Source organism: Colletotrichum acutatum (assembly GCF_030867785.1).
Source record: "Colletotrichum acutatum strain CBS 112980 chromosome Unknown BDZ83scaffold_125, whole genome shotgun sequence".
Classification (NCBI taxonomy): Eukaryota; Fungi; Ascomycota; class Sordariomycetes; order Glomerellales; family Glomerellaceae; genus Colletotrichum; species Colletotrichum acutatum.
The window spans coordinates 77108-97550 of NW_026849119.1; the positions used below are offsets into that span (position 1 = coordinate 77108).

At 53.9% G+C, this 20443-nt stretch overlaps 6 protein-coding genes across 6 annotated transcripts; 3 read left to right on the top strand and 3 right to left on the bottom strand.

The window, feature by feature from the left end:
* Window positions 1-2606: 2606 nt before the first annotated feature.
* BDZ83DRAFT_588283 (family 5 glycoside hydrolase) lies at window positions 2607-4996 on the bottom strand (the record flags this gene model as incomplete). The annotated part of the gene is made up of 3 exons (XM_060506122.1): window positions 2607-3257; window positions 3309-4559; window positions 4613-4996. 3 exons carry the CDS (start codon window positions 4994-4996, stop codon window positions 2607-2609), a joined length of 2286 nt encoding a protein of 761 aa, XP_060360191.1.
* Window positions 4997-5939: 943 nt separating this feature from the next.
* On the bottom strand, window positions 5940-8674 carry BDZ83DRAFT_744213 (uncharacterized protein). Its single transcript, XM_060513154.1, has 5 exons — window positions 8452-8674; window positions 8079-8360; window positions 7691-8014; window positions 7103-7633; window positions 5940-7036 (listed from the first exon to the last, which is right to left on the bottom strand). The coding sequence occupies exons 1-5, from the start codon at window positions 8567-8569 to the stop codon at window positions 6261-6263; spliced, it is 2031 nt and encodes a 676-aa protein (XP_060360192.1). The 5' UTR covers window positions 8570-8674; the 3' UTR covers window positions 5940-6260.
* A 1852-nt stretch (window positions 8675-10526) lies between these two features.
* BDZ83DRAFT_588314 (ankyrin repeat-containing domain protein) lies at window positions 10527-12576 on the top strand (the record flags this gene model as incomplete). The annotated part of the gene is made up of 2 exons (XM_060506126.1): window positions 10527-10618; window positions 10677-12576. 2 exons carry the CDS (start codon window positions 10527-10529, stop codon window positions 12574-12576), a joined length of 1992 nt encoding a protein of 663 aa, XP_060360193.1.
* A 1474-nt stretch (window positions 12577-14050) lies between these two features.
* Window positions 14051-15133, top strand: BDZ83DRAFT_548707 (heterokaryon incompatibility protein-domain-containing protein; the record flags this gene model as incomplete). Its single annotated transcript, XM_060503469.1, has 2 exons — window positions 14051-14734; window positions 14849-15133. Coding segments are annotated over 2 exons (969 nt in total), but the record flags the coding sequence as incomplete, so codon positions are not given.
* A 525-nt stretch (window positions 15134-15658) lies between these two features.
* On the bottom strand, window positions 15659-16630 carry BDZ83DRAFT_655910 (uncharacterized protein; the record flags this gene model as incomplete). The annotated part of the gene is made up of 3 exons (XM_060510829.1): window positions 15659-16068; window positions 16134-16168; window positions 16602-16630. The coding sequence occupies 3 exons, from the start codon at window positions 16628-16630 to the stop codon at window positions 15659-15661; spliced, it is 474 nt and encodes a 157-aa protein (XP_060360195.1).
* Window positions 16631-19223: 2593 nt separating this feature from the next.
* BDZ83DRAFT_60482 (ATP synthase subunit C) lies at window positions 19224-20358 on the top strand. The gene is made up of 3 exons (XM_060507295.1): window positions 19224-19540; window positions 19798-20129; window positions 20191-20358. The coding sequence occupies exons 1-3, from the start codon at window positions 19435-19437 to the stop codon at window positions 20194-20196; spliced, it is 444 nt and encodes a 147-aa protein (XP_060360196.1). The 5' UTR covers window positions 19224-19434; the 3' UTR covers window positions 20197-20358.
* The last annotated feature ends 85 nt before the right edge of the window (window positions 20359-20443 follow it).

The window sequence follows — 20443 nt, forward strand, 5'->3', positions numbered from 1 at the left end:
AATAGAAGCCAGGCGCGCGCAGTGCAACCAAAAGATGGAAGGGACCTGCCTGCTGCCATACCTTAGGCTGTAGCGATTCCTTCCATGAGCACGCAGGACCTAATCCTATAGGTACGTCCTGGCAACCATTACATCGGCTTACTCAGCTGGGAAAGATGCAATTGAATACCTCGAGGTACCTTATGAGAACCGTGTAGGTAGATACGTCTACCTAGATACGTTCAGGGTTTCCTCTGTTCCAACCCCAAATCTCAAAGTCAACTAAACCCAATTCCAGCCTCATCTCAAGATCCAAGAGTAAGACACACCCACTCCACGAGAAAGCAGCTAGACCCAGATCAATGAACCCACCCGCGACCCGACGCAGGGCCCCGTCTGTTTCATTTGGGCCTTTCCAGGCTTGCATGAGGGGCCGGGTAGCGGGTGTCCATCTCGCGCTACCTTATTAACCTGCCGCTCTAACACGAACAATTCATTTCACCTCGACCCCCTTTGGTCGACATACTCAAATTGAACGAGGTATCATCACTCGGTTGTTGATGTCGATAGAGATGAAGAGTCATTTCCAAGGCACAAAGTAAGGGGCTTGCTGTTCAGATGCACAACTATTAGATGCAGCATACCTAAGGACAAGTGCTCATCGACAGATTCATTGAAAAGGCAGCGGGTTCAGAGCATCAGTGAATGCTCCTGAAGCAGCAGGGCACACAAGCGCACCTCCAAACCTCCCCGCCGCCAAACCGACGAACCGGTGAGCCGCGATTCTCGCAAAATGCAGCCAACCGCCCGGATCGCTCTCGACTTCTCATTCGCCAGAGTCCGACAAGCGCCAGCTTCATGTCTCCCGTCCCTCCAGTGTAGCGTCCACTGTACTTTTTTTTTTTTCGTCCCTGAAAGAGAACCAGAATCAAGGCCCGAAATTCTTTCAGGTTTCAACCGTGCCAACTTCGAAGTTACCCGTGCCGCATTGTGGTCTACCCCAGACCCGGCCGCCGGCCAAAGTCCCCGCCCCCGGCCCCGCAGGAGCTTCTTCGCCTTTGGAACATTTTCAGCTTCAACCTCTCTCTGGGCAACCGCAAGTTCTCAACTCAACCTTTGCTGTTGAGAAAACTATGAAGATATTCCATGCTAAGGATATCTGTATCTTGCCCGTACTTACTGCAGACTCGCGGCCAGTCTTATGCCTTCGCAGCGAAACCGTCCACTGTAGCTCGTCCCTCCCTCTCAAGACCCAAACACCCTCATATTGCATATCAGCCACATATAGAAAACACACTTATAGCATCATCTACTACTACACTCTCCCCAGCAACAGTTCGTTCAATGCCGGCCAAACAGCCCAGCTGGCCGACGTCATCCCCCACTACTGAAACCAATATCCACAACGACAGATCATCGATGATGGACATGCGTGATGCGATCAAGACAGCCTATTTCGATGATGCGACTGAACCAGTCACTAATACCGCCCATTGTTCCGTCAATATCCACGTATCGCACCAGATAATGTCCAATACAAGTGTGCTATACGAGCTCAGAACACCCAGCCCGACCCTACATCAGCATTTTCGCCAAACACCCCCCCCCCCCCCGACCCCCAAAGTCCTCCTTCAACCCTCACTCTCACGCAATATAATGCAAATGTCTTCTCAGAACAGACACATACGACCACACCCATCGGAAAATTCGGGATCCCGTCCGCTCTCCCATAGACAAGCCGATGAGGGCCAGATCAGTAGTTGAGTCGGTGACGATCAGCGAATACCTGGTGTTGTATGTTTTTGTTCTCTTTTTTGAGCGACCATCGTGGTATGTTGCTAGCCATTTTCCACTCGGGTAGGAAACCAAACCGAACCGCCGTAATCCCCCTTTCCTCCGGGGTGTGTGTGTCCTGTGTGATGATGTTGCAGCCGAGCCGCCGCCGGGACCGGGACTGCATGAACCACATCACCCGAGCAGCCGACACAAACGCACGTCAACGCTGCATCAAAGAAGCATGAGACAAGTTTCCCGGTGCACCACCAAGTCCAAGAAAAGTTTATTGTATGCAGAACAATGGGGAAAGGAAGAAAAACTGCCGCTTGACCATCCCTATCCGAATAACCATTGTTGGAGGACTACTACTAATGGGGGCCGGGTAGGTACCTTAGTCAAGTCAGCTAAGCGCAAAACTTAGCTCATAATCGACATGCGTGTCATCGAAGACTAATGTACCTAGACTTACTAAGATGGTGTTGAAATATCGGATGGATTTGCAGGGTCTCTCAGTTTGTCTTAGTCGCTTGCTGGGTATGGAATGATTAAGAGGTGATTGGGGACACGCTCTAGTCAACATAGCGTTCAAACGTCGCGAACGGTTACGGTAGGTCATCTTAAGCCATAAGAATATGCTCCCCATTAACTCCCTGATAGCCAGAGGTGTGCCTTGAAAGCCGCCAGAATCCTTCGCCCTCTTTATTGCTCTAAATGTAAGAAAAAACAATGCCTGCAATAACCACCTCTTGACCATCACATCATGGGCGGGCCGTGTGGCGGACCCTGTTCGTATCTCCGGATAACCTCGCCTAGCAACTCTTCCCATCCTAATCCTGACCACAACACACTCTTTACATCACGCTACACCTTGCGTAGTTCTGCTGGCACTGCTCCAGGTACCCCATGTCCTCCTCGGACCCTTCGACAATGTTATGCTGCCTCACCAAGCCCATAACCTTGAGCGTCTGCTCCCCGTCCGCGTGCCACCACTTGAGCTTCTGCACCAGCGGGCCCTCGTCGTCGTCCATGCTAATCGCCCACTTGCCCGACGACACCTCGACCGTGCAGTTATCCTGCGGGTAGTGGAACTCGGGCAAGAACACCACCGTCGGCGCCGTCTCGGACGGCGGCGCGGCGGCCTTAAGCTTGAGCGTGAAGGTGCAGCTGCGCAGGTCGAAGCCGTACTCCAGCACGTCGCCGGCCACGACGACGGGGGTCGGCCGCACAAAGGCCTCGGCGGCGCGGAGGCCTGGTGCGTTGGTCAGCTCTGGGTCCTTGGACGGGGCGGATGATATCGACGGGTTCGTGATTGTGCTTTGCAGGTTTTCCGGCGTGACGGTCGATTCGTCCGGGACGTCTCTGCTCATGGAGTTGCGCTTGAGGTCTGACGACGGGTTGGGTGATGGGCTGCGTGGGAGAGGCGACATGGGTAGTGTCTTATCGTCTAGTGAGAAGACTGACAGATCCTCGCCGTTCCAAAGATCACCGTGCTCGTGAGTGTTCTTCAACGTGTGTTAGCTAGGGTGACATCGCGCATGAGAGAGATTGCTTACCTTTGCAACGTAAACCCACAAACAGTGGCCCTCCATTCCCGAGCCTTCGGCACCAAAATAGTTGGCATCCAAGGCAGCTGATTGATCCGAGTAATCTCCCGTCTTGTACGCCTTCTTGTTGCCCATATCGTATGGGATACCGAATTCCGTCATCACGCATGGGTGGTTGCCCATCCTATCCAGACCTTCTTGCCGCAATGACGCAAGCTGGTCTTTGAAACAGTTCCGGATAGCAGTCTCACCGACCTTGACAGAAAGCGCCTCGTGCCAGTATCGCCCACGCAGCACGCCTACAACGTCCACGTTCCACACTCTGTTCCATCGTTTCGTCATGAGCGTAATACCATCGTACCAATGCGGTGCAAATGCCATCATCGGATCGTCATCGGCGGTGCCTTTGATCTGAGGTGGTAGCTCGAGTGTCGGATATTGCATCAGCATAATGCAGTTCTTGTGGATGGGTCGGATAGCGTCTCTGTACAACCGGTACGAGTCCATGAAATACGTATTAGTAAATTCCGGATGGTCGATCGTCTTTCCGGTCCTAGGGTTCTTCGAGAAATAGTCCTTCTTGACCAGGGTATCCGTCTTTGTGTCCCAGATACCGTGCTGGGCCCAGATGCACTCTCCAAGCTTCCACCCCTCGTCTCGCTTCCAGCCGTATCTCGAGTCGTCGTAGTCGGCGGGCAGCCAAGCTATCTCGCCGTGGGGGTCAATCAGCGAGCGGCCGACCTTGTACGGGCCCATGCCACCCATGTCCCACGTTTCCACCTCGCATGCGCGGCCAGATCCCGTGAGGAGCGTCTGCCAGATCGTCGGGCACGAGCCCTTCTTCAGCTTCTGCGCGTTGGGGATAACGGCGATATCCTGGTAGCCGACCAGACCGCAGCCCGGCTCGTTCATGCTCTCCCACCCGATGACGACCTCGTTCTCGAGGTCGCCGGCCTCGTGTATGCGCTTCGCGAGGTGCGCGCAGGCGGCGACGAAGTGGCCCTGCAAAAAGTCCTGGATGTTGATGCCGTTGATGATGCACTTTGGCGCAAAATCCCTGCCGCCAAAGTACATGGTGAAGATTGTCGCGGCGGCGAGACGCCAGTAGTTTGTCGACCAGATCATCTTGGGGAACTCTTCGGGCTTCGGGTATGTGTTGTGCACGATCGCGGCCTCGGTGGCGGAGAAGCTCTGCGGGTTGAGGCCGCAGGCGTAGATAGTCCACATGGGAGCGCCAGAACCACCGCAGTACCTCGACCACTGTAGGGTTTGTTAGCTTAAGGAGCCATAGGGAAAACAACAGCCAAACATACCACATCCTGGTGGGGGTCCATGAAGATGTAGAACCCATATTCTTTGGCTATCCTCAGAATCTCAATCGTGTGCTGGATCCATTCTTCATCGTAACGTCCTGGGCCGGCGGCTTCGATGGCCTCCCAGGTGAAGACGTAACGAATGGTGTTGTATCCGTAGCGCTTTATCCTCGAGAAATGTACGTGGGCCTCGTCCTTGGGAAAAGGACGGTTGTGGAACTTGACATTATCGCCATCGAAGAAGTCGTCGCCAATGTGCGAGGGCTGGTCGGGCTCGCTGGGGAGCTTGGCGTCGGCGGCGACATTGAGGCCTCTAAGCACAACTTGTCTACCGTAGCCGTCGCGGAACTGGCCGTCTTCGATAGTCAATCGAAATGTGGACATGGCGAGGGCTTGTGTTGTCGAGAGCTGGCAGTTCGTCTCGTTCGCTATGCCGCCAAAATGCAATGACGATGTCCCAGAGCTTGGAGGTGGAAAAGGGAAAGTTGCCTTTGGGGTTTCGAATAGGAGAACACCAGAATACACACGTAGCGACCGACGACAGCGGACTGAACGGGTCACCAAAGGTCCGAGATTGGAATAATTGGGACGGTTCGATGACGTCCTGACGGGGTGCCCTAATTAGCGGGATGCGCAATGTCAGTCGACGGGTGGAGGTACCTTATCGGGCCCAGCGTACGGCTTTAGCGACCGCCAAGCGCTAATTCCTCCGGGGGCCTTTACCTCAAGCGAGTACAAACGGTCTCCCCCTGCCGAGTAGTTAATTACTTTGACCTTGAACAATGAAACTGTTTTGTTTCCGTAGCTACAAGCAGAGTTGAAGAACAAAGCAAACAACCTAAGGTAAGGTAAGTCAAAGAAGAGAAGAGAGAGAAAAAGCTTGGCTCAACAACTAGGTATGGGAAGTAGACCATTCTAGACTTTTAAAGCAAGACACAATTGTCACACCCGCCACAGCGCAGCGCCGCAGCCTTCATCCAAACGCCCTGCAGAGTCCCGGACAATGCAGCGCGAGGTGGGAAAAGGCGTCTGCGTGACTGCGCCTGCCACCCTCGCTCGTTTTCGTGTTCCACCTGTGACCCCCGAAGCCAATGGGAGCCCTTCCTAAGGGACTCTAGCGGGGTCAGGCGGAGGGGCCGCGGCGTCGGTTCTCGCTTGAACTCCGGGCTGACGCCGCCAAATGGTCGGACACTCAACGGGATAGAGGTGGGTCTAACCGGCCCGCTGGCTCCGGAGTAAGCTCCAGCTCCTTCTCCAAGCAGCTCCGACTTACCTTAGGTACACGGACACGCACCTACCTAATTACCTTACCTTCCCAAAAGGTACCTTACAACAACGAATCCTGGATGCGCCACGCCTCCAGTGAACTTTTCAAATCTACCTATCTTTATAACAATTCGGCCTAAGCTTAAACGATTCTGACATTCCTACTGTTGTCCCAAAGCCAAGTATCATTGCCACCAAATAATTCCAACAATCCTTGACTCGTATACGCGTAAAGCCAACGAGGATTTGCGGGCCAGTTTCACGCCAGAAGGACTAATAACAAACCCACCCATTCGCTTTCTCGCTTTCGTAAACTCAGCCACAACGGTGTTGCAATCCCCAGAACGCATCGTCCATTCACACAACGCAATCCTCAACCTATTTACGCGTGAGCGCTGTCCCTGTCCGACTCGGAACTATCCCTCCTCCCGTCCATCCGTCCCGCATCCCTCACCCGCGTCCGCTCCTCTTCGTCGCCTCCAGACCCCCATATCAGATCAATATACAGACTCGGCTTGTACTCGTGCTTCCGTAGAATATAGCGCCTAAAGAGCCACGGTAAGTACTCGACGGCTTGGTGCTTGACGAACTGCCGCTTCGACACGGCAAAAACGAGATCTAGGTCTTCCAGGCTGCGCCTCTTGGTCTCCTCCAACAGCAAAAAGACCATGACTAGGGCCAGGACGTTCAGCCCCGCAAAGAGGTACAGCGAGCCGGCGTCGCCCAGCCCGGAGTTGATCCGCGGGAAGAAGACAGAGAGCAGACCGGCGAAGCCCAGGTTCACCGCGATGGCGACCGCAGCCCCGGCTTCGCGGTGCGATAGTGGGAAGCTTTCTGACGCGTAGGTGAACGGGATAGGCCCCAGCCCGGGCGAGTACGCGGCCGCGAACAGGAGGATGAATAAGGCGACCACCGGGACCTTGGCATTCAGGTTGTGGATGTTGAAGGAGACACCTGCGAGGAGCATGAAGAGTGCCATCACGGGTAGAGTCAATATCAGCCATTTCCGTCTGCCCAACGTATCGATCGTTCGGATGGCGGGTAGACCAAAGATGAAATTGACAGCTCCATAGCCTAGACTGAAGAACATGGCATCTCGCTTCTCCGCACCGGCACGACTGAAGAGCGTGCCCGAGTAGAAGGCCAGCACGTTGATTCCTGTTCCGTCAAGTTAGCGCGGCTCCCGTCTACACCTATCCAGACTTGAAGGGATTCGCATCTTACCACACAGTTGTTGGGCAAGCGCCACAGTCGAGCTACTAATCAACGCGTTCCTCAACCGCCTTTCAAGAAACAGCTGCCTCCACTGCCGCAGGAATCCCACCACGGTCGACACAAACCCTGGTATGTACTTGAGGTTCGCGCCCGGCACTTCCTCCTGCTCAATGGACTTGTGCACGAGGTAAATGTCCCGGAGAGCCTGCAGCTCAGTGTTCCTCAGCTTTTTGAGGATCTCGTACGCCCGTTGCGGGTCGTACCGCGGACTCGACACGCGCATCAGGTACCGCGGGCTCTCTTCGCAGAAACAGATGACCAGGACGAGCAGCGCGAGAGCGGGAACCATGGGCGCGCCCACCATGAGTTGGAAGGTCAGCCGCTTATTGCTCGCCGTGTCGAATACCAGGTTGAAGGCGAAGCCGACCATCAAGCCCGCGGCTACCCACAGCTGCCATGCGAGAATGGAGGTGCCGCGCCAGAAACCGACCGCTGTCTCACTGGCTAGGATAGGAGTACTGACGGCCTTGAGTCCCATACCTGATCCCATCATTAGCATTGGTGATATCTTGAAAAGAAAGAGGTGTATACACTGACCTATTCCATTCACCAGCCGAATGCCAAAAAGATGTACCCAGTTCGTCGCGAAAGCCGAAGCAATAGAGCTGACCAGGATAAGAAAAGCAGCCACTACCATTCCCCCTTTACGACCGAGATAATGGTTCACCGGCAGCGCAAGAGGGCAGCCCAGCACCGCAGCAAATAAGAAAGGAGACGCATTTGCGGCTCCCAGCTTCCAGTCATCGATTCCTAATTCAGCGTGACTACCCGTCGCACTGTTGTCGTCTTTCTTGGCCGTCGTGTTCAAACCGAATTCCGTGTCATACAGAGATGAGCCGTTGAATGACGCTTGCACGTGGCCTAGAATGCCCGGTGAGCCCATGACCCCGAAATTGAGCCAAAAACAAGAAGACGGTTTGCCTACCTTGTAAGAACGCTGCAAGGGACACTGTGATGATGATAGTCCACATCCCTTTTTCGCTGAAGGGTACATCGCGTTCCCGAACAAGCGCCCGTTTCTCCTCCGTTGTCAGTTGAACAGGAAGCTCCTTTCCTGCCGCGTCGCTTGGGTTTCTCGCAACTTCGTCGTATAACTTGATGTCCTTTGCCACACGCGCGGCTCGTATCAAAGCTCCCTTGTCGACGTTCAGATACCTCTCTGCGAATGACGTGACATCTGCTTCCAGCTGTTCGTCGGTATAGTGAGCTAGAGAGATTTGAGTCAGCAAGAGGAACGTTCTGTAGAAAGGAAGGGGCCTTCGTGTCCAATGCCTAGAATGCTTGAAGATGGAGCTTACAGAGAGGGTTTTCAATTACCGCCCGGTCGTTGATATGTCGGTGGCGGGCTTGCTGTTTTGACACCACGTCATGACCAGAATGAGACTCGGCCTGACCGAGAGTATCGATATCAGACATGTTTTCAATATGATCGTTCTGAGAGATTATGGACTTAATTGACACTTATCAGCCATATCACGATAGGTAGCATTACGAGTAGCCAGTATAGGGCTGAGATCGGTCGCGAGCCAGGCCTATCCCGGGTATTAAGTGAACGGAGGCCAGACCTCTCAGTCATATAAGGCACCGTCATTATGGCTACCTATGTGAGCGCGAAATGGCACGAACCATGGCCCAAGAAGTGAGACCCCATAGCCCCCAATAGGATCGAGTGACGGCGTCCCGCATCCCGCGTCTCACTGAGACTTTGTCTTGCAGGCTTTCCTCGGCTGGCGTTGTACAATCAGATGGCAGCCCATGCACAGGCCCGTCATTTCCATCCTTCGAGCCAGCGATCGTCGTCCCGTTTACCTGTCTACTTGTGTATGCCAGATGCGGAGTAGAGGGAAGCGAGGGGGTATCTTGTCCCCCCATGTAGGGCTGTGAGTGTGGAGGCGAAGCCAAACCTTTCCACCTCCCTGCCATCCACCTTCCCATCAGGCAATGGAAGGAGCCTTGAGTGGCATATTTCAGATTGACCGCAGTGTTGCCCTTTGGGCCACCGGGAAAAACGTGCTAAATTATCGAGATATCGGGGGGTTACATTGACCAACGAGACGAACTCTTGGGATTTTAATGTGTCATTCCGAAGTCCTTGAGTCCTAGAGAAGCCTCATCTCGGGCACTCACAACTGATCTCACCCGCAGACGCTGAGGTTCTTGTACTCGAATCCCGAATACGGAAGGAAGCTGCAGATGTACGGCACCAGGCAGCACTTGAACTGTGGCTTTGCCCAAGCCAATGGACGTCCACAAGATGAGTTTGGGGCTGCAAGGTGCAGATCGCCCAGCCATCCTGCTGTCATCACTATGTCTTGCTTATGAAGAATATGGATATTGTTCATCGCCTGGTATCCTGCTGCGCCACAGACGCGGGATACAAAGTCGGGGTGAAGCTTGGCAACCGGGGTTCAAGTGGAATAAGGCTACTGCATCAGATCCCACGCTACGGAGTAGACCCCGGTCCTGCGAGGTTCCCCGCGGGGGCCCGGTGTATAGAGTCGAAGGGTGCTATCCAAGTGGGCAGACAGAAGCTCCAACGTTGGGTCGATTGCGGAGTGAGACAATGGCATCCAAGGAGGACACACTCATCGAGGGGCCCGCAACACAGGGCCAGCTGAACTCTGGGTTGGACTGACTGCGGCAGCAGCCTGCCCTACGCTCGTGATATGTCCCTTCGTGGCTATGCCCCCCAGATTGACGGCAGCGACTTTTTGTCTCGGCGACTAAGACTCATTTAGAGGGTAACATTTGTCGATCGCGGGGACCACAGGCATACTTACCTCATCGACGGATGGAAGAGGGTGTTCACTGCCTGCCCCTTCCCTGCTCGTTCTCTACTGTGTGTCTTTCTTTCACCCAAGTGCTTGTCGACTTTGCACACTGAGCTCACCCACAACTCCATAACATGTTCATCGTTCAACGCTCGAGGACGCTTTGTATTGATTACCGCGAAGTCAATGGACGCGGCTGCCGCTCAGGCGACTGAGAAGAACCAGAGATTCGAATAACAGCGCAGCGAAAAAAAACTCGGATCAAGATGGATCCTCTTTCGATTGCCGCCTTTGCTCTGCAGATGGTCGGGATAGCCGGCAAGATCGTAGAAGGCACGGGCAAGTTCGTCCAAGAAAGCAAAGCCATCTCCTCGAGCATCTGCGAATTCCACGAGACCATCCGGAACCTACACGCTGCGCTGCGCAACGTGGCTCGAATCCTAAAGCAGCACCCGCATCAGCTTTCCTTTGAGAGAGAGCACCACCAAGATATTTACCAAATTCTCAAATCATGCCGTTCATCGCTTGATAGGCTGCAGAAAGAGCTGCCGGAGCTCGACGACAAACCGGGTCCGATTGATAAAGCTAGGGCGAGCTTTACCATGACGTTGAAGTCGGTCGTGATTCGCGATCTGGTTTCTCACATTACGTCGTATACACAAGTGCTTCAACTCAGTTTGATAACCCTGTCTCTGTACGTGAACCCCCTTAAGTAGAATACTCTTGGTTGATAGGATGACTGACTGTAGAAGCGGCTCATTATGGACTCAACAAAAGTCTCAAGACCAGGTGCATGTTGCAATCAGAAACTTGACCGACGAAATTCGAGCCGCGAACCTCATCTCACGTACGGGCAAAGGCCAACGACGACCATCAAATGAATGGGACGACGAAAGTGACACAAGGTTGGATGAATCTAATTCAGTCACGAGAGAGATCCAAGCCTGGCGAATGTCAGCCGACGAAGTGGCAGCCGCAGTCACTTTGCAAAATGCAGACCAACACCACTCGTTCCTGTCATTTAACTCGTCGTACACCAAGTTAGCATCGGGAAAGGACCAGGACTCTAAACAAGCGTCAGGTGACGTTGATTCGGACGATTGGGACCCTGAGCCCGAACATCCAGATGGACCAAGCAAAGACATCCTCAGCCACCAGTACGACGCGAACCAAGAAATAGTCGACCGCTTGGTAGACTGCGGTATATTCCTCCGAGCTTCGCTATATCAAAAGAGGGGCATCGAGATCCGAGAACAGCTTAGCCAGCCAGGATACGATGTCGACTTCAGCTTTGCCGAACAAGCAGTCATGAATGAGCGACTCGCTGATATCCTGTTAAGAAGTGAAACAGGAGAGGAGATCGTTGAGGCGAAGGGTATTTTGCAGGACCTGCTCCAGGAAGAGGTGAAACAGCCCGAGGAGTTTCGGGATGACGAACGGCGAAGTCGTTTATATCACGACCTCGGGAGCCTCTACATCAGACTCGGTAATCTGAGACAGGCAAAGACGTTTCTGAGTCGGGCTCTCGAAGGCCGGAAGAACCAAGAGCCCATCCCAGTTGAATTAGTGCAGGAAACAGCAGACTTGTACATCAAGGCTCTGCAACTCGACGGGGCATTTGACGAAGCGCGCGGTGTGGAAGTCTGGGTCAACACCGTCATCATCCCGCTGACGAGCCGTCCGGCGTCGCCTCCTGATTCAGACTCTGTACCAGACGCCAGGAGACCTTCCTCTATGGGCGAGCTTTCCCAAGCTTTTCAGTGGTGTCGCGAAAATGGGTTTGACATTGATGTCCCGACTGGCTTCCGCTTCGATACTTGCGACTTCATGACACGAACTTCGCCGCTCCACAAAGCCATCCAAGACGAGAATCTCGAAGTGTTGAGGCAAATGGTGGGACATGTAGTCAGTCTCGAGAACGGAGGCAACGTTGGTCTACCGACGCCCTTGCTGCTTGCCGCATCAACCAGGAACCGTGACAGCGTCGGGCTGTTGTTGCAGACGGGCGCGCGGGCCGACGTTCGCGATAGTGCTGGTCTGAGTCTCCTGCACCGATGCCAGAACAAATCCGGCGGTGTCAATGCTGCCCGACTTTTACTCAAGGACACCCCCAACCTCTTGGACCTCATCGATAATTCAGGAAAGACGGCACTGTACATGGCGTGCGAGATGGGGAATGAGACAATGGTTCGGTTCTTGCTTGGCGAGGGAGCCGATCCAAATATCTGCCATCAGACGAAGAGATCGCAGACGTCTTCTTCCCCCTACCTGAACAACAACAATGTGTGCACTCCTCTGATTGCTGCGATCCAGGTGGTGGCAACCAAAAGCTCCCGCAAAATCGGCATGATCGAAGTGCTCCTTTCCCACGGCGCGGATCCTCGCTTGACCGATGCCAACGGCAGAAACGCTTTCCAGGCGGCTTCCAACTGCGGACTGGCTGGGTCGGAGATCAAGCGACTCCTTCAGCAGTATTCGCAGACGTCGACTCGAAAGTCTAGTGATGCATCCACATCGACCATCTTCACTAGGTCATCGACTTCCAGTGACCATGTGTCTCATGGATCGAGCCGGAGGAGCACCCTCATGAGATTTTGGAGCAAGTCAGAGTCTTCTCATTCAGGTGTTGGTTCGGTGCCGGAGGGGGAATAGTGGCATGTTTCTGGAGCAGTGACTGTCGTGTTGGATCTGTTCTTGTCTAGATACCCTTGCTTTGAAGACGTAGGTGTGAACTTTTCATAGCGACTTGATTGTAGATTCCGGAATTACGAAGCCAATGATATAAAGGAGAACACCCTGAGGATACTGGCGCATGATGACGTAACTCGAGCCGAGTACCAGATTATGTTGTGGTCGATCTCGTGAACGTATGAGATCGAATTATGAAGCGGACTTAATGTTGCATTCCATACTTTCTTGACATTATTCGACAGTATAAGTCTCGATAGTTCAACGATGACAATATGAGCGAAAGGGGATGTTCACTGTAGCTTAACCAGAGGTGGCAGTCTGAAGTACGGTATACGTTAGGTCTATCAGATGTCGGAATGAAATTGATGGTGTATGTATGGCATATGAACAAGGCATTTCTTTCTTCTGACATTGTCATGTCATGCTGGTGTTGTCCTGGTACCAGCGTCTCGGCTGCCTCATATAAAAGTGCCATCTCACTACTCAATAATCAAGTATATGGACATAACTGGGAGTACCGGTCCACTAAACCCTCTAAGCAGCCTTGGCGATTCAATGTTCCTATCCAGTTGCGGCAGTGTTATATGGTGATGTTAAATATCCCGGCAAGAGAAGGAGAGAGAGACTCACACCTTCCCATGGCCCCATGAGACAGGGAGAAAGGAAGGCCCTCAAGGTATCCCGCCCACCTTCCATCCGAATACACGAGAAGGGTATATACCCCTCTTCATTCCAATTGCTGTCACTAGCACAGCAGGCGCCCTCTAGGTCGGGGGTCAGGTCAAACTGTGGCGTGGGTGGTGGAATGGTTAACGGTCGACAATCAACTATCTACACCAACCAGCCTACTCGACGACAGGCTAAGCGCATATGAGAGTACCCGAGTTCGAATCCCAGCATGAGCACCAAGAGATGTAGCACCCAGTTCAGCATCGAGGGGGGTGAACTCTTTTTGGTTGGTGAGGGTGATTTGTATTATTGCCGTTGAAATGGAAATTATGTAGAAACTACACAATTGTTCTGTTGGCGAGCACTATGCCATCGTTGCTCAAAGCAGTTTCATTGAGATATGTATACTTACGGATGTACATCTCATATACACACAAATCATATTTCTAGCAATTAAAACACACCATTGCTTGTCCATATAAATCCTGTTCCATTCAACCTCTACTCGGAAATGATTTGTGTTGGAGTCAACTTATTCAGTCGGCAGACTACGACCTTGAATGGTAAGCTGCCAATCAGCCGCTGAGGCTATGCATACCTCTTGCATGATTAGCCGCCTGACCTCATCTGACGTGCAGCCAACGTACCGCCTATTTGCACTTACCTGCTCACTTGAATCTTGCAACAATCTCATGACACTTAGAATCATCATTCTCATTAGAACTTGAATTTTTATCAAAATTTGATGAGGGGTTACACTACATTCATCATGGCAGAATGGCACGACCGGTCATGCCGCCGCCTAGACGTCTTCACCAGCGGCGGCATCTCCAGTTGCCTCAGCTGCGGCTCCATCCAACTCGACCTCGAAACACCACCCTCACCACCAGAAACACAAGACGAAAACATAACAGACACCGCCGTCTACAGGCCCTTAGAATCCCAAACAGACATCCGCCTCCTCACCCTGGAGCCAGGGGAATTCGCAGACCCCATCAGATGCACCCTCGCCCTGAGCAGCACCGCCAGCATGATAGAATACGACGCAATCTCCTACACCTGGGCGAGCGAGAACGGCGCCATGGCCTGGACGCAGCCCATCACCCTCGACGGCCGCGCCTTCCTCGTCACGGCCAACTGCGAGACGGCGCTGCGGCGCGTCCGCAGCCGCGGCGCCCAGAGGGTCGTCTGGATCGACGCCGTCTGCATGAACCAGCAGGACGTCGAGGAGAGGGGCCACCAGGTGCGTCTGATGCCGCAAATCTACTCCCGCGCACAGCGCGTCCTCGTCTACGTCGGGGAACCGGTGCCCGCGGAGGAGGCGCTCTTCCGCTTCTTGGATGATCGGGACACGACGACCCCGAACCTGCCTCGGCGGCTGTCGCTCCAGCAGGCGTTGGAGACGCTGCTTACACGGCGATACTTTTCTCGAGCGTGGATTCTTCAAGAGGTGGCCCTGGCCAGGCGGGCGACGTTGATCTGCGGGCGGTACGCGATGCCCTGGTCACGGCTCCAGATCCCCTCGCTGGCGGATCGGGGCTTGCTCATCAACACGAAAGAGAAGCCGCGGCTGCTGAACGTGCTGCAGCTGCCGTCGGTTCTGCAGTTTCGCGCGCCGACGTACAGGGACTCGAGTGACCTGCTCCGGCTCCTGGACCTGGCGCGCAACAGTCATGCGTCAGATCCAAGGGACAAGCTGTTCGCCGTGTATGGGCTTATATCTTGCGCGCAGAGCGATGGGATTGTAGCGGACTATACGATGTCGACGAGGGAAGCGTATATGCAGATGGCCAAGTGGATTGCGCAGAGGTTTGGGATCCCGGCGTTGCTGCTCAGGGCCTTTCACGTTGACGAGGTCGACGATGAACTGGATGAGGTGGATGAAATGGGACAACAGGAAGGAGTTCACGGCTTACGTTGCGGGGCAGAAAGAAGAGTACCAGGACCTTCACGTATATTTAACTCCTCAGGCGGCCGAGTACGGTGAATTTTCCTTCGAGGAGCCAGGTGCCGTGTCGGTCTGTGTTGACAACCTATCATGCGTGTGGTTGCACGATGACCTCAATAAACGGATGACTCAGGGCCGGTTTAGCAAGTACGCGATCTGCGCCAGAGACCTGGGTCGTGGAGATATTCGCATCGCCGGGTTGTTGCACATGGACGGGCTTATGGACGGGCTCGCGCATGAAGGCGTTTGGAAGAGTGGCCAGTTCGAAAATGTATCCATGGTCGGCGAAGATCTTGGAGCTTTCCCGGCGCGAGGTAATAAGCCCAGGCGCAGCGCATATTATTGGGAGCGTGAACAGGAACGCGTACAGTCAGGCCGAATTAGAGAACTCGAAGGTGCGGATGCGGCAACTGCAACAAGTGACCCCTAGGTAGGTCGAGAAATTCGTCGGAGGTTCCAAGCAGACGGAAGCATTCGATGCCCTAGAAGTGAGGTTTCAAGAACATTATCACCATTCTCGTTGGAATGAAACAATGCGACCCGGCGGAAGTTATCGGAAGGTTGAAAGCCGCCAATTCGCAAAAGGAAGTAGTAATTGCCGCCATGATAGGTCGAATCGGGAAAGGAGCTTGGGCCAGTCGCAAAGAGCTCTGGACCATCACGTTGACGCCAACCGAAATGACGGATTGAAAATTTTTCCTCCTTTGTTGAACTGTTGAACGCCATGACAGCCTCGCTCGGACGGTTATGTGGTTCGGGGGTTGCAATGGTAAACGAGGTTGATGCAGTGATGCCTAGGGGTTCGTTCGACTCGGTACTGGAGCCTGCAATACGGGCTCCAAGGGGGAAAACGAATAGTCGCAAGGAACTCGTATGCACGTTGGGCCTCGTGTCTGCGTACGTTCCGAATGGCTGGTAGGGAAGCCTGGATTTTGCCTAAGGAATGGAACGTCGTAGCGAGTCTAGCGAATTACTAGAAGCTTTCCAAATGCAACTCATTCCCGGCCGAAACTTGAATAGCCGTGGACGTTCTTTCTGGCGGATGTATTTCTTCGGGGTCGCCTGCAGTCGCCTGGACTTTCCTCCTTGTCGCGCCCGATGGTTATTTCCGCGGTTGCTTCCAGTGTTGGTGCCTCAATGCAATCCCGGAAGGGACCCCCGGGACTTGCAGCTGTGGCAGGTGTGTGTGCAACAGTGCAACCTCTTGGGCATGTGGCGCCTCAAGTCGATCCCGTTCCTGCCCGTTCATCGATTCTCGGCGCGCTGGGCGGCATCGGGTGTTTCGGTTGATGATGCAGCCACCGCGGAATAAGCATGGAGGCATGAGCCTAAGGCGACGACATGCCGCCGGGCGGCGCCTGCCTCTTACCTAAGATATCTTAGGCCGGCAAGAGACATGGAAAGGGAAGGGAAGGAAATGGCAATGACAGGAGCAACCGGCACGACAGGAAGGAGAGAAGGAAAAAAGGGCCTAGGCTTCTAGGACAATGAAAAGGAAGGAATGACAGGACGAGTAACCCTAGCCATTGCCCTCGAAAGGGACGATACCTACCTACCTAAGGTAGGGTAAGAACCTACCTTACTCCGTATACGTATCTGTATTGCCTGAGGTGAAGAACCTCCGAACTCCCGTGACGCTGGAGGAAAGGAAGGAGCTTATGGGCTTTTTTTTTTTTTTTTTGGCTTCGCAGTCATCTGCCCCGTTATCGCACCATGACACCGTCAGCTTCCATCATCCATCATCCCGAATACCACCATCATTGAGCAATCAATTGACGCCACCTGGTCAAGTGGCTCAACAATCTTCCGCGTCTTATCAGTCGGCATCATCAAAGATGGTCGGTACAAGCAAACACCATTGCTTTTTGGTCGAGAGTTCCAATTTCAGATACGATCGGAATGTCAGACTCGGACACATGATTCAGAAGCACAAGCTCTAGCTCAGTCACTGCCTGCCAGGCCCTCGACAACACCATTAGCATTGGTGCAGAAGACACACCCCCTGACAGAGACAGAGACAACAATGATGCGTCATTTTTGAGGCTCTGTAGCCTCAGGCATGCGCCATTAGACAATGGCAGCGAAGCGGAATGGTGAGCGCCAACGGTGCGTTTCGGCGTTTCTTCTCCCTCAAAGCTTGCGCTTGCACTAGCAACAGCAGCTTGGCTGAGAGTAAAAATTTTCTCCCGGCGTCGGCCTCACCCCCCAATGGTTGGACGGAGGGCCGTACCTCACAGGCTCATCCTGGATGCCTCACGGGTGAAGCTCAACCGTAAAAGGTACATGGCCTCCGAGACATGGCGGACCCATGCATCATTTCGAGCGACCTGCGTATCGCGTACCGACAGCTGGGATTGACAAACGCTAGATTTATGTTTGACGCTGAATCAATCTCGCAGATACTCCTTTTGTGGATCCCGACATTACGGTCACGGCGCTGCGGTCGCACCCATCTCGGCCATCTCAGACACTGGGACCTCGGACGTCGGCTCAATGGAGCGAACTTGTCTCCCATTGGCAGATGAATCGCCACGTCCGTCGGCCATCGGTAGGGCCAAGCTGTCCAGCAACGAGAGAACACTGCAGCGTCCCTCGGAGCGCTGCGAGTGCAAGTGCACGCCAGCCAGGTTTCTGGGTGCTGCCGGGATCTCACGTAACACTCGTCTACTTGCAGTCGGGGGTGTAGGGAAGGGGCGTGTGTGCAGTCAGACGGCAAGCGTCCCTGACAGGAAACTGGGCTGGCCAAGGCATGTGTGCGTGCTTCGATTGACTTCATCCCATCTTCGCTGATGGTTAGGCGGCGGCATCGACTCGAACGAAAAAAACGAAAAGGTTGATAAGGAAATGGGAAGAGCAATGAAAAGAAAGGGAACGAGAAATGGATGAGAAGTGAAGGGAGGGAGCACGGCATGAAATGCAAATCGACGCAAGCGACAAAACGGAAGGAGACCTTGGACCAACTCGCTATCTCCCCTTCAAACCACGATCCGTCTCACCGCGTCCCTTTTTATCTCTGGGACCAACGTTCCAACTCGGTCATCGTGTCCACTTCTTTTCTGGTGTTGACGCTTTTTTTTCCTGAGCTATTTTGTCGGGCCCACCCACGTGTGAGTGCAAGGCTGCGGTTGATTGGACCTAGGCGCCTCAGAGTGGGGGCCTTTGACGGTATCGGGTGGGGGTCACCGCAAGCCATGACCGGGCTGATATCAAAGCTGACATTTGGCGGCTTTTTCTCTCTCTTTTTTGCGCCGTGTGCCTGAGGGAAAGTGTTTTTCGAGAAAATTTTCTTTCGCCATGGGACTTCCATCCAGGCTCAACCCGTGTGTTTCCGGCACCAACAGCCTCTTATCTCGAAAGCTTCAGCGAACTTGAGGTGGTCTCTCTCCGTTAAGCCAAGGTGCTTGGAGCATGGACATTGCGTGCTCATGCCGTCTCAAAGACTGAGTTGGCAAACGCTGGACCTACATGTTGATTATCGATTAGCCGGCCGTAACGGACTCAACCTTGCGGATTCTCCTTAGCCTTGATACCGCAACCCACTTCTCATGATTCGTGTTCCTGGCCAAGGGGGCATATCCAGCAAGCACACACTCCGTACGCCTCAGGCACGGTCAAAGGGCCCCAAGATCAACCATCTCTCAGACTCTCCCTCTCTCCGTTCAGGGATCCCCTTCGCCGTCCAGCCTCCCGACAATGCCCGAGATCGGTGCGAGGGCGTGTATGTTGGATCTCTTTGGTGGATGGAGGTCCACGATATGTCAACGACCGCTCAAGTCTAAACCTGATTGGGACGCCTCGTCCATTGCGAATCCGTCCCCAGCGCCCACCGATGTCTAGTGAATACACAAACGGTACGGATACTCACCAGTTTCTGCCGTCTCCTGTTTGATCCGATCCCACACGCATCCTGAAGAAGCCTCAGGCTCATCATCTCCAGCGTGGAACCTGAGGCCTGGCTGGCGAGCCATCTGGATCAACTTCCGCCGTCCCGTTGCCCGGGCCCCTGCCCTCCTCTCTCTACCGAGCTTGCCCGTCACCTGAGCGAGAGCTTTTCCCTTCCGAACCTGCTTTTGAGCTTTTTCTCTCTCCTCCTTCTTCCTTCCACTTTACCTACCTCCATCCCAATCTGTCCTTGTTTCCTATCTTCTCTTCCTCCCAGTCCATCACCGTCTATCCCACAATCTCCCCTCACATCAGTCACAATGGCCTCCACTCGTGTCCGCGCCTCCAGACTCGCCACTCAGATGGCCACCAAGGCCGCCCGCCCTGCGGTGCGCGTCTCTGCCATGCCCAAGCGCACCATCACTGGTAAGTCTTGAAAATTTAGTTCTCGTCGAGAGAACGGAGACGAAGGGAGGAAATGGGAAAGGCATCGAACAAGAAAGAAAAGAAGAAAAAGACCGACGCCGACATCGAAGCCAATGATCAATCACATCAATTGGACTCGCGGCAACGATCCGATATCAACGATGAGTTCGATATCGTCGCCTTCCCACCTCCCCGTCGAGAAAACAAGACATGAGAGAACCACGATTGTTCTGACATTCGATTTGCGAAATTTTCAGGCTTCTCCAGCCCCCTCCAGGCTGTCAAGCGCCAGCAGGCCACCACCATCAAGTCCTCCAAGGTCTTCACCCAGGTCCAGGCCAAGCGCGCCTACTCTTCTGAGATCGCCCAGGCCATGGTTGAGGTCTCCAAGAACTTGGGTATGGGTTCCGCCGCCATCGGTCTTACCGGTGCTGGTATCGGTATCGGTCTGGTCTTCGCCGCCCTCCTCAACGGTGTTGCCCGCAACCCTGCCCTCCGTGGCCAGCTCTTCTCCTACGCCATTCTTGGTTTCGCTTTCGTCGAGGCCATCGGTCTTTTCGACCTCATGGTTGCCCTCATGGCCAAGTTCGTACGTCATCACCAATCCACCCGCTCTCATCGAGACTCATTGAAGCTAACAATCACGATAGACGTAAGCGATTTACTTCGCACTGGCGAGCTGGGGAGAGGCAAGGAGACAGTTTTCGGACGGAGCTGTGCTCTCTTGACCGCCATCTCCTCTTGGGACAGGTTCGCCTATGGTTACGCAATGGAGCATCATCCACTCCACACTGCGTGACGAGCTAGAGTTAATAGACGGGATAGACAGCATGGTGGGCATTTTAGACGATTAGAGGTCATAGACCGCACGGCTCTGCTGTGTTGTATAGATGGAAATTGGTC

Bases quoted from the DNA above. Each gene is read 5' to 3' on its own strand.
- BDZ83DRAFT_744213 (XM_060513154.1), bottom strand. From the start codon at position 8,569: ATGTCTGATATCGATACTCTCGGTCAGGCCGAGTCTCATTCTGGTCAT. The intron at 8,361-8,451 runs GTAAGCTCCATC...AAATCTCTCTAG, and splicing joins GGTAATTGAAAACCCTCTCT to CTCACTATACCGACGAACAG. The intron at 7,037-7,102 runs GTAAGATGCGAA...TTGACGGAACAG, and splicing joins GCTTGCCCAACAACTGTGTG to GAATCAACGTGCTGGCCTTC.
- BDZ83DRAFT_60482 (XM_060507295.1), top strand. From the start codon at position 19,435: ATGGCCTCCACTCGTGTCCGCGCCTCCAGACTCGCCACTCAGATGGCC. The intron at 19,541-19,797 runs GTAAGTCTTGAA...CGAAATTTTCAG, and splicing joins GCCCAAGCGCACCATCACTG to GCTTCTCCAGCCCCCTCCAG.